The 15,893-nt window shown below is 41.3% G+C and overlaps 1 protein-coding gene across 2 annotated transcripts in view; it reads left to right on the plus strand.

Annotated features, from left to right (window-relative positions):
* Positions 1–15,893, plus strand: part of TENM1 (teneurin transmembrane protein 1) — a 735,522-nt gene that overhangs the window by 694,944 nt on the left and 24,685 nt on the right. For both annotated transcript variants that reach the window (XM_036880853.2, XM_036880855.2), the window contains exons 28-29: positions 4,447–4,619; positions 5,717–5,952. In XM_036880853.2, the coding sequence (XP_036736748.2) occupies positions 4,447–4,619; positions 5,717–5,952 (409 nt within the window). The remainder of the gene's footprint in view (positions 1–4,446; positions 4,620–5,716; positions 5,953–15,893) is intronic.

Raw genomic sequence — 15,893 nt, forward strand, 5'->3', positions numbered from 1 at the left:
CTAGCTGTATCTCCCACTACCCTCCAAGGGAACCTTCTGCTCCAGCAAGCCAGTTCTCCCAATGGACATCCCATCCACCCATCTGCTTTTCTTCATGCCATTGCCTCTCTTTAGAATGCCTTCCCTCCTCCCCAGCCTCCATCTATCAAGGGATTGACCTCTGCCTACCTTCCAGGATTCAAATACCAGCTCCTTTTCTTCTGCTGCTTAGTCCAGCTGCATATGACTTCCACTTCCTCTGATCTTCTACAACTTCTTGTTTACAGAAGTACATGGCAACATTCTGGCATTAGAGTCAGTTGTATGCATATCTTATTTGCCCCACTAGACTTTGGATTTTATTCAGCATTGTTCCCCCAGTACCTAGCACACGACTGATATTTATTGAATAAAGGATAAGCAAAGGTAGAAGAGCATCATGGACTTGGAGTTGAAACATAGGAAGCCAAACGAGGTTATTGGTTTAGGAAAGGGAATCCAGTATTTCCCAGAGAATGCTATTAACATCGGTCGGGCTTCTGGCATGAGAGGGTGTAGATGTGTGTTTCCACTTAAAAGATACATAATGAACTTTCCTTCTACAGTCTTCCATATTTTCTTAAAAGCAAAGTAAAGGAGCTTCTAGTTTTTACTCTGCATGGCTTAGCTCTGGCTTAATTGTCCTCAAAGGAAAGGGCAGGCTATCTCTTACAAAGTATCAGATCAAATATATTTTTAATAATGTGTAAATATCATCTCCCTGGTAAACTGTATGCTCCTCACACAGCCTATCATGGCGCTGAGCCAAAAGGTAGTTACTCAATACTTCATTGGTCAGTTGTCCTATGGGACCCTCATAGTGGAACTCTGTAAAATCAGGACAGGAAGGGACAATCTGATGGCACATCTACTCTTACCAAACTCACTTCTGATGACTATGAAATCAGCAGTCATTGCCTGATCACACCATTCACCAACCAAAATTTGCAGGCCAGATTAAGCGAGTTGCTCCCCTTTTTGGAGGCAGTAGGGGGGATGAGAGGGTTGCCACCATGGTGTGGCCCGAGGGGATCAGTTACAGCATACTGACTTGTACTGTGCACCAAAGGAGGTAGACACCAAAGGGACACACACAGCACAAGAGATTTTGATTAAACTTATTTCTTTGACATTCAGTCTGGAAACATGCATTCCCCCATGATGGAGGGAAAAAAAGCTCAGGCAAGCCAGAGGAAGTCAAAGCCTCCCTTTATTTCTTATCCACTTTTGAGCAATCTTCCCAAAGTTGTGGGAATTAAATCCACTGATGAGTACATCTGCCTGTCACTCCTGCTTTGGAAATGACCCCACAAAAGAGGTGGGCCTGTGTGTTTAGACAGAGGGCCATGTAAATGATTGAGCACATGTGACACCACACTGCAGTTGCCACCAAATGTGATTGCTTTGACTGTGACTAGCAGAATTGGGGTCCATGAGTGTGTTGGGGGCTTGAGTGTTTTTGGTTTGGGGGCGTTTCCTTCATTGTTATTGATATGATTGACATACAGCACTGTATAAGTTTATGCAGCGTAATTACTTGACTTACAGGTAGCATTGTGAAGTGTTACCACAGTAAGTTTAGTGAACATCCATCATCTCATGTAGATACAAAAAATGGTTTTCCTTCTGATAAGAACTTTTAGGATTTACTCTCATAACAACTTTCTGTATACCATACAGCTGTGTTAACGATAGTTCTCTTGTTGTACATTACATCCCAGGTCCTTATTTATCTTAAAACTGGAAGTTTGTACCTTTTGACCACCTTCCTTCGATTCCCCGACCCACCTTATGTCTGGTAATCACAAATTTGGTCTCTTTTCCTAAGAGTCTGGTGTGTGTGGTTCTTTGTGTTTTATTTTTTTAGATTCTACTTAGATATAAGTGAGATCATACACTATTTGTCTTTCTCTGTCTGACTTATTTCACTCAGCATAAGGCCCTTGAGGTAGAGTGCTTTGTTTATGATAGAGTTAAAATCAAATGTATGCTTTCAAATAAGGATGCCTATCCAACCACAGAAAGGAAATCAGGAGATAGAACTTTCTAGCTACCCAGCAACTGGGCAGGACAATGGTAAATTCTACCTGATCCGCAACACCATTGCCTTACCAGAAAAGGACCAGGCAGTCGCTCCCAGCTAGATCTGAGTAATCAGTCTTATCCAGAACTGTTTAGCTTCCCTCTCCAAATGTACTCCTGTCAATCTGGGGAGTGGGGATGGGAACAGAAGATGCAGGAACATGGCTGTGATATTGGGAATGAGCTTTTAAACATATGACCTCAGACCAAAGGCATCAGTGACTGAGCTCAAAAGGAGTTTGAGGGCGGGGGGTTAGGCCACTGCTCGGTTTGTTGGAATTTGGGGCCCTATACCCATGACCAGGGCTGGTTCTGTTGGCATCTGATCTTGTCCTTTGTCCCGAGGAGTGGACACAGCCACTACCCTCACCTTGAGATGAAGTCTTCCTTCGAAACAAGGGGCTATGTGACTGGGAAAGAAGGAAATGGCCAAGCCGGAAAGCCACTGGGAACCTGCATGCATCCTAGGTCTGATTTCCTGGCAGAAGGATGATGTGTGACCTTGCCAAGGGTTGAGGAAACCCCTTAGAAATCAGGCAAGGGAAACCAATGAAGCAGAGCTGCTGGCAATGGCCGTGAAACATAGAGGAGCGGGCTGTGTAATCCAGACTGGGAGGCCACAGGCTCCCTGGCGAGGAAGGCCTGCAGCAGCTGCTGTCTGTCTGCGACCTGGAAACTCCTCCTGGTGCCTTCGGGTAATCAAGGCTGGACATTGTTTTCCTCTCCCGGAATGAAGACTAAGCAGACAAGGTTGTAGCTGTGCTGGGCATTTAAGTGCTTTCAGGCCCCTTTCTCATCAAGTGCCTGCTTTTTGCAGCCCCAGAGCCCCAGAACAGGCCATGGACAAACAGGCTGAGCAGGGAGCAGAATTTTGCCATTAATCCCATACATAAACAGTACGTTCTGGCCTTTCCTTGACAATGAGGCCTTAGCCACATAGGACCAACAGGCCAACAACCATTTTGACTGAAATTCTTTTAAACAAAGGGCACACAGCTAATTAAAGAACTACAGCTTGGCAGATCTATGGTGTCAAATAAGCTATTTGATTATTTTTATTGTGTACATGACTATTTAAACTGATAGCATGCATGTGTGCACACACACTCATATACACGTAGAACTGAACTTGAGAAGCATTGTGTATAGCCTCAAGTTCAGTTCTGTGTGATAAAACAAGGTCCAGCCCCTTTTCCCAAGCCTACCAAAGACTGGTCTAGTTTTTATAATTTGAGCAACTATCCAGGCTGATTTCTTTAAAATCTAGTAAATTAATGTTAAATCACTATGCCATTTTGCATAATTGTTGTCGGAAGAGGTAGTAGAGCCAGACTCCCCCTCCACTGTGTCCGGGCTGTATCCTGCTCACTTTGGGTAAAAAGAATAGAATTGTTTAACATTTTAAAAGCAAATAAAAGTGCTTAAATATTTTGTAATTTGCAACTTGAAAAGAAAACAGTAATGGCTTTCCAAGCGCATGTCTTTACTTTTAATGAAGTGTTTATTTTTCATGGTTCTATTGGCAATAAAAGAACAGCTCCACATCAAAAGCCTTCAGGGAAGCACTTCCCATTTGGAGGACAGTGAGATTGACAATCATTCTGATTTTTTTTAAAAAAGTAAACTCACTAGACTTTATTTCCAGATATAGGTTATTGCCTATTATCCCAGGTAATTATTTCTTTTTTGTCTCTTACTCATATAGGCAAATTACAACACATTACTATGCTGTAAAAAGAGGAAAAAAATTAAGTGACACTGGAGATCAGGGGCTCCAGAATGTTTTAATGAACATGTTTCCATTATCCTCTGTGCTTGTTCATTTTGTTGGAAGAATGATTCATTCATTTGAAATTTGGCAACTTAAACAGCAGCAAATATAATTTTCCTATCACAATGCAAAATCAGTTTATTGGCCTTCTTAGGCTTCTGGGACCATTTGTATGTCTTTTTCCTTTGCCAACAGTACCCTCTGCTGGTTTTTTGTATCCATCGCATCTAATGGGATCAACCCAAATAGCAAGCGGAGGCCTCCCTGCAACACTGCACGCTGCAGGACATGATTCATAAATCAGTTTTCCACCCTGGTGATTCATTACCAGATATATATTTTTTTTTATAAAAAAGCACAGCTCAAGGAAGTCATCAAGAATTCAGAAGCTGCAAAAAAAAATACCTTCATTTGATTAATCATGTCCCTGACCTTTTTCTTCTTATTGAACGAGGTTAATAATACTTGTTATCACTCAAAGTTAAACTGTATTAGCTACCAAGTAATTTGTATTTTGCAAAGGCCTGTTATCACTGCCGAGAGGCTTCAAAGTTGGGATTGGTTACGTTTCTCAGGTATGACCCCGAGGGACATCTGACCAATGCCACATTTCCCACTGGAGAGGTCAACAGCTTCCACAGTGACCTGGAGAAGCTGACAAAAGTAGAACTATATACTTCCACCCGTGAAAATGTCCTCATGTCAACCAACTTGACAGCAACTAGTACCATATATATTTTAAAACAAGGTAAGACTATTTCCAACTTCGCCTATCATAGCCCATATCTTAACTTCTACTGTCAAACCTCTGAACACCGTTAATAAGTAGAATTCACTTCTGACTAAGAAAATGGCTACTTCTCCCTATTTGCCAGCTATGGAGGTGGAAACCCAAACACGATCACACCTTTTACAAAGCTTTTACAAATCACAGTGCAACTCAGAACCACAGCTCTGTGGGAGTTCTGAGGTTAAATCCCCACCAAATCTGCTCTCCCATCAAACAGCTTCCCAACACCCAGCTGTTCATAAAGCTCTTTTAAGTTCAGATTGGGTTATATTAAGGAAATGAAGTCTGAGCCCCATCTGAGGTTACCATTCTACATCAATGCTGATGTGGGTGAATAAAAGGGATGAATTAGGGTACACACAGAGTAAGAATATAAGAGAATTAAAAGCTCATTCCATTCAAAGAGAGGAAAGTAACAAAGAATGGAAGAAAAGAAAGAAAAGGAGGGAGGAAGGAAGGGTAGGTTTGGAAGGAATGTCTTAGAAACTAGAGGGGATCTGGACACAGAGAAATTGTTCCTTGTCTGCCCCATCATTAAGGGCTCATTCTGTTATCAGGTTGTGGTCCAGACACACACCTGTCCGACATTCAGATCCACTCTAAAGGGTGGCAGCCTTTGTCAACATTATCATTTTGTGGGTACAGCGGCTGTCTGGTGTCCCCAGCTGCTAAGGAATGTGGGTTGAACTTTATCCTCTTCACCTTCCATCTCCCAGTGTGTGAAACTGAGGAGGTGGATCCACCAAGTCAGAAAGGGAGTTTGTGAGGGTTTTTTTTTTTTAATGAAAAAGAAAAAACAAAATGGCCTGCAGGATTAGACAGGAGTCTTTTATCCAAGAAACAAGACACCCCAGCTGTGAAAGTAACAAGACCCAAATAGAAGGTGAGCGTGCCTGCCTGGCAGAGCGGTACTCTAGCCCAGAAGGCAGTGAGGTCCACACTGTCCCCCCTGCTCCTCCTTTCCCAAACCTGCCACCTCAAGCTAAACTTGCCTGTTCTCTGCCTCCTGCCCTGCCCTGTCTTCCCCTCTTCCTCCTTTGTTCCTCTGTCTACAGAAAACACCCAAAGTACCTATCGGGTGAGTCCAGACGGCTCCCTACGGGTCACCTTTGCCAGCGGGATGGAGATCAGCCTCAGCTCTGAGCCCCACTTCCTGGCCGGTGCTGTCAACCCCACCCTGGGCAAATGCAACATCTCGCTGCCGGGAGAGCACAACGCAAACCTCATCGAGTGGCGGCAGCGGAAGGAGCAAAGCAAAGGCAGCGTTTCAGCGTTTGAACGGAGACTGAGGGTAAGGCCTGACCTTATACAGGATCTAGAACTTTTGGGTCATGTTTGAAAACCACAGAGTTTCCCTCATCTGAACTCCCATTTTTCCAAACCTTTTCTAGGTGACTGACTACCTTATGTGATATACTAATTCAAGAGTGGGTGCTAATGGCTGATAATGGTTTGGTATCTTTAAATGAACATCCTAATAGGAGCTTTCTTTGTCATTAGCTAGCTAAAAGGGCTCTAACAGTAACAATTTCAGGCACCAAGAAAGTCTGGATGGAGAGGCATTTAGTCAGGAGGCTCTCCAGAATCCCTCACATCATGCCCTGGAGATGGTTATCCGGTCCACCACACTGCCCCAGGCCCCTGCTTCTAGGTACTTTCTATTTTATTGGGAAAGACCAGGCAGGCATACACAAAAGGATGTGAGATATAAGGCAACATTTGGACAAAGGCAAGCTGAAAGGAAAATCTGTGAATGATATCATTGCCATTGAAAACATATTAAGGGCCGGGGTAAAAGGACTAGTACTGAGATTGGGCTAGTGGTGCTCAGAGAGGGCTGCCCAGAGGAAACTGCAGATTTGAGAGTTTTCAAGACCTTACCACACACAGTTCACCACAGTTAACCAGAATCTCTCTAATTTGCCTTTCTGGCAGCACACGAAGCCTATGAACACCACAGCCCTCTGTCTACCTGTCTCTTCGTAAACATTAACTGATGTTAGGATGTTGTGACCAACTTCCCAAATATAGTAACATTCACTATCAGTCCCAGAGCCACTGCCAGCCTCAGGGAAGCAATCACACACTATTGAGGCCAGACTTTTGAGCAGCTGTGTCATGCCTGGGGGACCTAGAATGCTTGCATTTTCTGCACTCAAGGTAAAATTCAGTGAAAATTTGGTAACCTTTAGGCTGTGGAAAAGCAATGCCAGACAACCTCCCCCAGTGCCAGCCAGAAGCAGTCAAACCAGTCCTATGGCATGATAGGGACAAAGTAATCCACAAGAGTGCTCACTTTCCAATCAGGTCTATTGGTGACACACAGCCACAGACTTCAGTGGGTGTGTTTTGTAACAGCCACAAAGTTGTCTTCATGTATATTTGTATGTTCTGATTCTACTGACCAGTCTCTAACAGAATGTTGACCAGATATGCCACTGAACTGAGAAGACCAGTCCAAATAGTCAAACCTCTCTGTGTGGGTAGCAGTGAACATTTCTATCAGAGTTCTTCTACATATGGGATCTCCTGGGTAGAACCCTGGATGGGGAAGTTAGATGGCCTCGCTTTTTGATACCCAGTTGCGTAACAGGCTTAAGAAATGCCTTTGTTTTCTTCACCTGTGAAATAAAGATATTCTATGAGGGAAAAGTAAGGATTATCTGCATATGGCTTATCAACCTCATGGATTCACCACAGAAAAATTGTATGGAATAAGTGATCTCTTAGTGCCTCCCCCAGCTTATAGCCTCCACAAAACATTACATACCATATCATACACTATGTGCCTTTGGAATTTTCCACTTTCTAGGATGACCCACCCTATGTTCTCTCTTCCATACGCATGGGTAATGGACAGAAACTGTAAGCTGTACTTTATACTTCATGTACCAAACCATCCTTAATGTTGAGAAGCTAATGGTCATAAAACATTTGGGGGCTCTTAAGTGTTAAGGAGTGGCATAAGTGTTACTTAGTTAATACTATTTGTAATTGACCCATTTCCCATCCTGTGCTGGAGTTGAGCAGATTTGTGGAATGGCTTATAAGGGCAACATATTCAGGGCCTTCTCCTCTCTGTGACTTCTTAGGTACTTCCGGAGGTCCTGGCACTGGAGAATGGAGCCCCTTAGTGGCTATGTAAACAATCCTTTACATATATTTAGGGCCTTAGAGTTAACAAAATGCTTCCATAGCCAGGATTTATTTGATCACTACAACCATCAATTGTTGGTATTCCCAATTTACAGATAAGCAGACTAAGGCCCAGAGAGGTTAAGTGATTTGCCCAAAGTCAAAGAGCTATTATGGATTGGAACCAGCACTAAAACACAGGTCTTTGCCTAGCACGGCACTCTTCCCACTGCGTCATTCTGTGCTGCCTTGTTCCTTAAAATAATTCATCTATAAATCACTGCCCCACTCAGTGGAGCCCCCTTGGCAGAGCCTGACTCTTCATTTCAGTGCTGACAAAAGGAGACAAATAATCGACTCTAATGTACTGGCAAGTGTGGGTGGTGTGGGACAACTGGCTGGCCTCCAGGCAGGGAAAGTGTGGAGGATGCAAGAGGGGATAGGAGGCTGTTTAACTGGTTAATTCTTACCTGCTCTCCCCAACCTTAAGTATTTGTGTTTGTACTCCTGCTTTGGTTTCCCCAGAGAAGGTACATCCAATTTAATGGAATGAATATATTCGGAAAGGTAGATGTGAATCCAGTTTTGGCAAGGTAAATTCTCTTTTCCTCCTGACTTTCCTCCTTCAGAGATGGTGGTTTCCCTTCACTTCTGGTAGCTTTCAAGGGGCAAGCCGATAACACCTGAGATGTAACTTCCTTCCTGGGTTGAACAGGCAGTGACCCATTTGTAAGGATACATATAAAGAATAAGCATCTCTGCTCCCTCAAGTACCTTGAGACCTGGGACTGAATAATTAATTTCTCCTGGTGGAGCATCCATTCCCGAGAGGAGGCAAGTCGGGGTACCAGAGCTCCTGGGACACAATACCAGGTTCAGATAGTCACGAAACATAGAACACCCTGCTGTACCATGTGAAACAGGGCTCCTCTTTGAAAAATCACACAAAGGTGTCATTGTAATTTTTAAATATGCCTGGGCAGCAGGATATAAAACACTAATTGTTCACACACGAAATGACAGGTTCATTTAAAGGCCTATTTGGTTAAGATAACGGATGTTCCAAAAAAGTCCTTAGGTCATCTACTCCAGACCTTCTAGGTGGAAGCAAAAAACAGAGAAGGAAAGACCTCTCTTAGAGATAAAGCAACAAGAGTGCTTTTCTCCAATGTTTAGTGATTTTTTTTTTAAATAATTATTTTTTATTGAAGGGTAGTTGACGCACAGTATTACATTACATTAGTTTCAAGTGTACAACACAGTGGTAGAACATTTATATACATAATTCTAGGTTCCACCTATCACCCTACCAAGCTGTTACAATATCTTGACTATATTCCTTATGCTATACATTACATCCCGGTTACTTATTTATTTTACCATTGGAAGTCTGTCCTTTTTTTTTTTTTTTTTTTTTTTTTTGTGAGGGCATCTCTCATATTTATTGATCAAATGGTTGTTAACGACAATAAAATTCTGTATAGGGAGTCAGTGCTCAATGCACAATCATTAATCCACCCCAAGCCTAATTTTCGTCAGTCTCCAATCTTCTGAGGCATAACAAACAAGTTCTTACATGTAGAACAAATTCTTACATAATGAATAAGTTACATAGTGAATAGTACAAGGGCAGTCATCACAGAAACTTTCGGTTTTGCTCATGCATTATGAACTCTAAACAGTCAGTTCAAATATGAATACTCATTTGGTTTTTATACTTGATTTATATGTGGATACCACATTTCTCTCTTTATTATTATTATTTTTAATAAAATGCTTAAGTGGTAGGTAGATACAAGATAAAGGTAGAAAACATAGTTTAGTGTTGTAAGAGAGCAAATGTAGATGATCAGGTGTGTGCCTGTAGACTATGTGTTAATCCAAGCTAGACCAGGGCAATAAAACATCCACATATGCAGAAGATTTCTCTCAGAACAGGGGGGGTGAGGTTCTAAGCCTCACCTCTGTTGATCCCCAATTTCTCACCTGATGGCCCCCCTGCGACTGTGCCTGTCTTAGGTTGTTCCTCCCTTGAGGAATCTTACCCATCTCTGGCTAACCAGTCATCTTCCGGGGCCATACAGGGAAATGTGAAGTTGGTAAGTGAGAGGGAAGCCTTATTGTTTGAAAAGGTTAGCTTTTTACTTCTTTGCATATTTATGCCCTGTGGCTTCTATGCCCAGCATTTGTCTTGAGGTATCTTTACCACTTGGAGGAGTTATGATACTCGGTAAATTTGATATGAGGCACGAATTCTATTTAAGGGTTGTAATTAGGAAGGAAGAAGAAAAGCTATAGAAGTAGCAGGCGGAAGAAAACATGGGAAGATTGATTATTTCTTTGACAAATCTTCTTGTAGAGTAACTTCAGCATATATAGGTTTTAAGCTACTACTTAAATTGCGCACACACATTAACATAATAGGAGTATAGTTACATAACCAAAGCATATCTGTAATTACCAGCCATCTCCAGTGAAACCAAGAAAACCATTAAGGCACCTTAGGCATTTTTGAAAACTTATCTATGATATGGTGGATATTGTCCAACTGAACTTGAACAGTCTGAGAGAAATCAGACAAATTAAAACAACCCATTCCTGGGGACTGTTCACATGCCATATGTTCTTTTAACAGTAAATAGTCTGTAGTTGTAAGAGTTTGGAGCGCTACAATTTGCACTTCTCCAAATTCTTGGTTGAGTTCCAACAGTATAGATCCAGTCAAATTTGTTGTTTTACTGTATGCACAGGCCAGCTTAGATATCTCCTTCCTCATTCCCATGGCAAGTCCAGGAACTGGTGGGATGAGTGCATCTACAGCTGTAGCAGTGCGTGGATCTTTGTTGGGGTTTTTTGATGATCATCTTCTGGCATGAGTCTTCCCGAGAGTGCTGATGTTGGAAGTTCTTTTTCATATCGTATCTTAGTTCATTTTCAGGGTAGCCCAATTAGGCTTTGATCCTCTGTATAAACACAAACAGACCCTTTGCCTACACTTTTATATGCCCTTTATACCCTTGTGTAGAACTCGTTGGAGGTTACCACACAGGAACTGCCCTTTTTTTTTTTTTTGCTTTGTTTTTGGTATCACAAATCTACACTTACATGACGAATATTATGTTTACTAGGCTCTCCCCTATACCAGGTCTCCCCTATAAACCCCTTTACAGTCACTGTCCATCAACATAGCAAAATGTTGTAGAATCACTACTTGCCTTCTCTGTGTTGTACAGCCCTCCCTTTTCTCCTACCCCCCCATGCATGTTAATCTTAATACCCCCCTACTTCTCCCCCCCTTATCCCTCCCTACCCACCCAACCTCCCCAGTCCCTTTCCCTTTGGTACCTGTTAGTCCATTGTTGAGTTCTGTGATTCTGGTGCTGTTTTGTTCCTTCAGTTTTTCCTTTGTTCTTATATTCCACAGATAAGTGAAATAATTTGGTATTTCTCTTTCTCCGGTTGGCTTGTTTCACTGAGCATAATACCCTCCAGCTCCATCCATGTTGCTGCAAATGATTGGATTTGCCCTTTTCTTATGGCTGAGTAGTATTCCATTGTGTATATGTACCACATCTTCTTTATCCATTCATCTATTGATGGACATTTAGGTTGCTTCCAATTCTTGGCTATTGTAAATAGTGCTGCAATAAACATAGGGGTGCATCTGTCTTTCTCAAACTTGATTGCTGCGTTCTTAGGGTAAATTCCTAGGAGTGGAATTCCTGGGTCAAATGGTAAGTCTGTTTTGAGCATTTTGATATACCTCCATACTGCTTTCCACAATGGTTGAACTAACTTACATTCCCACCAGCAGTGTAGGAGGGTTCCCCTTTCTCCACAGCCTCGCCAACATTTGTTGTTGTTTGTCTTTTGGATGGCAGCCATCCTTACTGGTGTGAGGTGATACCTCATTGTAGTTTTAATTTGCATTTCTCTGATAATTAGCCATGTGGAGCATCTTTTCATGTGTCTGTTGGCCATCTGTATTTCTTTTTTGGAGAACTGTCTGTTCAGTTCCTCTGTCCATTTTTTAATTGGGTTATTTGTTTTTTGTTTGTTGAGGCATGTGAGCTCCTTATATATTCTGGACGTCAAGCCTTTATCGGATGTGTCATTTTCAAATATATTCTCCCATACTGTAGGGATCCTTCTTGTTCTATTGATGGTGTCTTTTGCTGTACAGAAGCTTTTCAGCTTAATATAGTCCCACTTGTTCATTTTTGCTGTTGTTTTCCTTGCCCGGGGAGATATGTTCAAGAAGAGGTCACTCATGTTTATGTCTAAGAGGTTTTCGCCTATGTTTTCTTCCAAGAGTTTAATGGTTTCATGGCTTACATTCAGGTCTTTGATCCATTTTGAGTTTACTTTTGTATATGGGGTTAGACAATGGTCCAGTTTCATTCTCCTACATGTAGCTGTCCAGTTTTGCCAGCACCACCTGTTGAAGAGACTGTCATTTCGCCATTGTATGTCCATGGCTCCTTTATCAAATATTAATTGACCATATATGTCTGGGTTAATGTCTGGATTCTCTAGTCTGTTCCATTGGTCTGTGGCTCTGCTCTTGTGCCAGTACCAAATTGTCTTGATTACTATGGCTTTATAGTAGAGCTTGAAGTTGGGGAGTGAGATCCCCCCTACTTTATTCTTCTTTCTCAGGATTGCTTTGGCTATTCGGGGTCTTTTGTGGTTCCATATGAATTTTTGAATTATTTGTTCCAGTTCATTGAAGAATGTTGCTGGTAGTTTCATAGGGATTGCATCAAATCTGTATATTGCTTTGGGCAGGATGGCCATTTTAACGATATTAATTCTTCCTAGCCACGAGCATGGGATGAGTTTCCATCTGTTAGTGTCCCCTTTAATTTCTCTTAAGAGTGACTTGTAGTTTTCAGAGTATAAGTCTTTCACTTCTTTGGTTAGGTTTATTCCTAGGTATTTTATTTTTTTTGATGCAATTGTGAATGGAGTTGTTTTCCTGATTTCTCTTTCTGTTGGTTCATTGTTAGTATATAGGAAAGCCACAGATTTCTGTGTGTTGATTTTGTATCCTGCAACTTTGCTGTATTCTGATATCAGTTCTAGTAGTTTTGGGGTGGAGTCTTTAGGGTTTTTTATGTACAGTATCATGTCATCTGCAAATAGTGACAGTTTAACTTCTTCTTTACCAATCTGGATTCCTTGTATTTCTTTATTTTGTCTGATTGCCATGGCTAGGACATCCAGTACTATGTTAAATAACAGTGGAGAGAGTGGGCATCCCTGTCTAGTTCCCGATCTCAGCGGAAATGCTTTCAGCTTCTCGCTGTTCAATATAATGTTGGCTGTGGGTTTATCATAGATGGCCTTTATTATGTTGAGGTACTTGCCCTCTATTCCCATTTTGCTGAGAGTTTTTAACATGAATGGATGTTGAACTTTGTCAAATGCTTTTTCAGCATCTATGGAAATGATCATGTGGTTTTTGTCTTTCTTTTTGTTGATGTGGTGGATGATGTTGATGGACTTTCGAATGTTGTACCATCCTTGCATCCCTGGGATGAATCCCACTTGGTCATGGTGTATGATCCTTTTGATGTATTTTTGAATTCGGTTTGCTAATATTTTGTTGAGTATTTTTGCATCTATGTTCATCAGGGATATTGGTCTGTAGTTTTCTTTTTTGGTGGGGTCTTTGCCTGGTTTTGGTATTAGGGTGATGTTAGCTTCATAGAATGAGTTTGGGAGTATCCCCTCCTCCTCTATTTTTTGGAAAACTTTAAGGAGAATGAGTATTATGTCTTCCCTGTATGTCTGATAAAATTCTGAGGTAAATCCATCTGGCCCGGGGGTTTTGTTCTTTGGTAGTTTTTGGATTACCGCTTCAATTTCGTTGCTGGTAATTGGTCTGTTTAGATTTTCTGTTTCTTCCTGGGTCAATCTTGGAAGGTTATATTTTTCTAGGAAGTTGTCCATTTCTCCTAGGTTTCCCAGCTTGTTAGCATATAGGTTTTCATAGTATTCTCCAATAATTCTTTGCATTTCCGTGGGGTCCGTCATGATTTTTCCTTTCTCGTTTCTGATACTGTTGATTTGTGTTGACTCTCTTTTCTTCTTAATAAGTCTGGCTAGAGGCTTATCTATTTTGTTTATTTTCTCGAAGAACCAGCTCTTGGTTTCATTGATTTTTGCTATTGTTTTATTCTTCTCAATTTTATTTATTTCTTCTCTGATCTTTATTATGTCCCTCCTTCTGCTGACCTTAGGCCTCATCTGTTCTTCTTTTTCCAATTTCGATAATTGTGACATTAGACCATTCATTTGGGATTGCTCTTCCTTTTTTAAATATGCTTGGATTGCTATATACTTTCCTCTTAAGACTGCTTTTGCTGCGTCCCACAGAAGTTGGGGCTTAGTGTTGTTGTTGTCATTTGTTTCCATATATTGCTGGATCTCCATTTTGATTTGGTCATTGATCCATTGATTATTTAGGAGCGTGTTGTTAAGCCTCCATGTGTTTGTGAGCCTCTTTGCTTTCTTTGTACAGTTTATTTCTAGTTTTATGCCTTTGTGGTCTGAAAAGTTGTTTGGTAGGATTTCAATCTTTTGGAATTTTCTGAGGCTCTTTTTGTGGCTTAGTATGTGGTCTATTCTGGAGAATGTTCCATGTGCACTTGAGAAGAATGTATATCCCACTGCTTTTGGATGTAGAGTTCTATAGATGTCTATTAGGTCCATCTGCTCTACTGTGTTGTTCAGTGCTTCCGTGTCCTTACTTATTTTCTGCCCAGTGGATCTATCCTTTGGGGTGAGTGGTGTGTTGAAGTCTCCTAGAATGAATGCATTGCAGTCTATATCCCCCTTTAGTTCTGTTAGTATTTGTTTCACATATGCTGGTGCTCCTGTGTTGGGTGCATATATATTTAGAATGGTTATATCCTCTTGTTGGACTGAGCCCTTTATCATTATGTAGTGTCCTTCTTTATCTCTTGTTACTTTCTTTGTTTTGAAGTCTATTTTGTCTGATATTAGTACTGCAACCCCTGCTTTCTTCTCACTGTTGTTCGCTTGAAATATGTTTTTCCATCCCTTGACTTTTAGTCTTTACATGTCTTTGGGTTTGAGGTGAGTTTCTTGTAAGCAGCATATAGATGGGTCTTGCTTTTTTATCCATTCTGTTACTCTGTGTCTTTTGATTGGTGCATTCAACCCATTAACATTTAGGGTGACTATTGAAAGATATGTACTTATTGCCATTGCAGGCTTTAAATTCGTGGTTACCAAAGGTTCAAGGTTAGCCTCTTTAGTATCTTACTGCCTAACTTAGCTCGCTTATTGAGCTGTTATATACACTGTCTGGAGATTCTTTTCTTCTCTCCCTTCTTGTTCCTCCTCCTCGATTCTTCATATGTTGGGTGTTTTGTGCTGTGCTCCTTCTAGGAGTGCTCCCATCTAGAGCAGTCCCTGTAAGATGTTCTGTAGAGGTGGTTTGTGGAAAGCAAATTCCCTCAGCTTTTGTTTGTCTGGGAATTGTTTAATCCCACCGTCATATTTGAATGATAGTCGTGCTGGATACAGTATCCTTGGTTCAAGGCCCTTCTGTTTCATTGTATTAAATATATCATGCCATTCTCTTCTGGCCTGTAGGGTTTCTGTTGAGAAATCTGACGTTAGCCTGATGGGTTTCCCTTTATAGGTGACCTTTTTCTCTCTAGCTGCCTTTAACATTCTTTCCTTGTCCTTGATCTTTGCCATTTTAATTATTATGTGTCTTGGTGTTGCCCTTCTTGGATCCTTTCTGTTGGGGGTTCTGTGTATTTCCGTGGTCTGTTCGATTATTTCCTACCCCAGTGTGGGGAAGTTTTCAGCAATTATTTCTTCTAAGATACTTTCCATCTCTTTTCCTCTCTCTTCTTCTTCTGGGACCCCTATAATACGGATATTGTTCCTTTTGGATTGGTCACACAGTTCTCTTAATATTGTTTCATTCCTGGAGATCCTTTTGTCTCTCTCTATGTCAGCTTCTATGCGTTTCTGTTCTCTGGTTTCAATTCCATCATTGGCCTCTTGCATCCTATCCATTCTGCTTATAAACCCTTCCAGAGTTTGTTTCATTTC

This window comes from Manis pentadactyla, chromosome X (assembly GCF_030020395.1).
Source record: "Manis pentadactyla isolate mManPen7 chromosome X, mManPen7.hap1, whole genome shotgun sequence".
In the NCBI taxonomy this organism is placed as follows: domain Eukaryota; kingdom Metazoa; phylum Chordata; class Mammalia; order Pholidota; family Manidae; genus Manis; species Manis pentadactyla.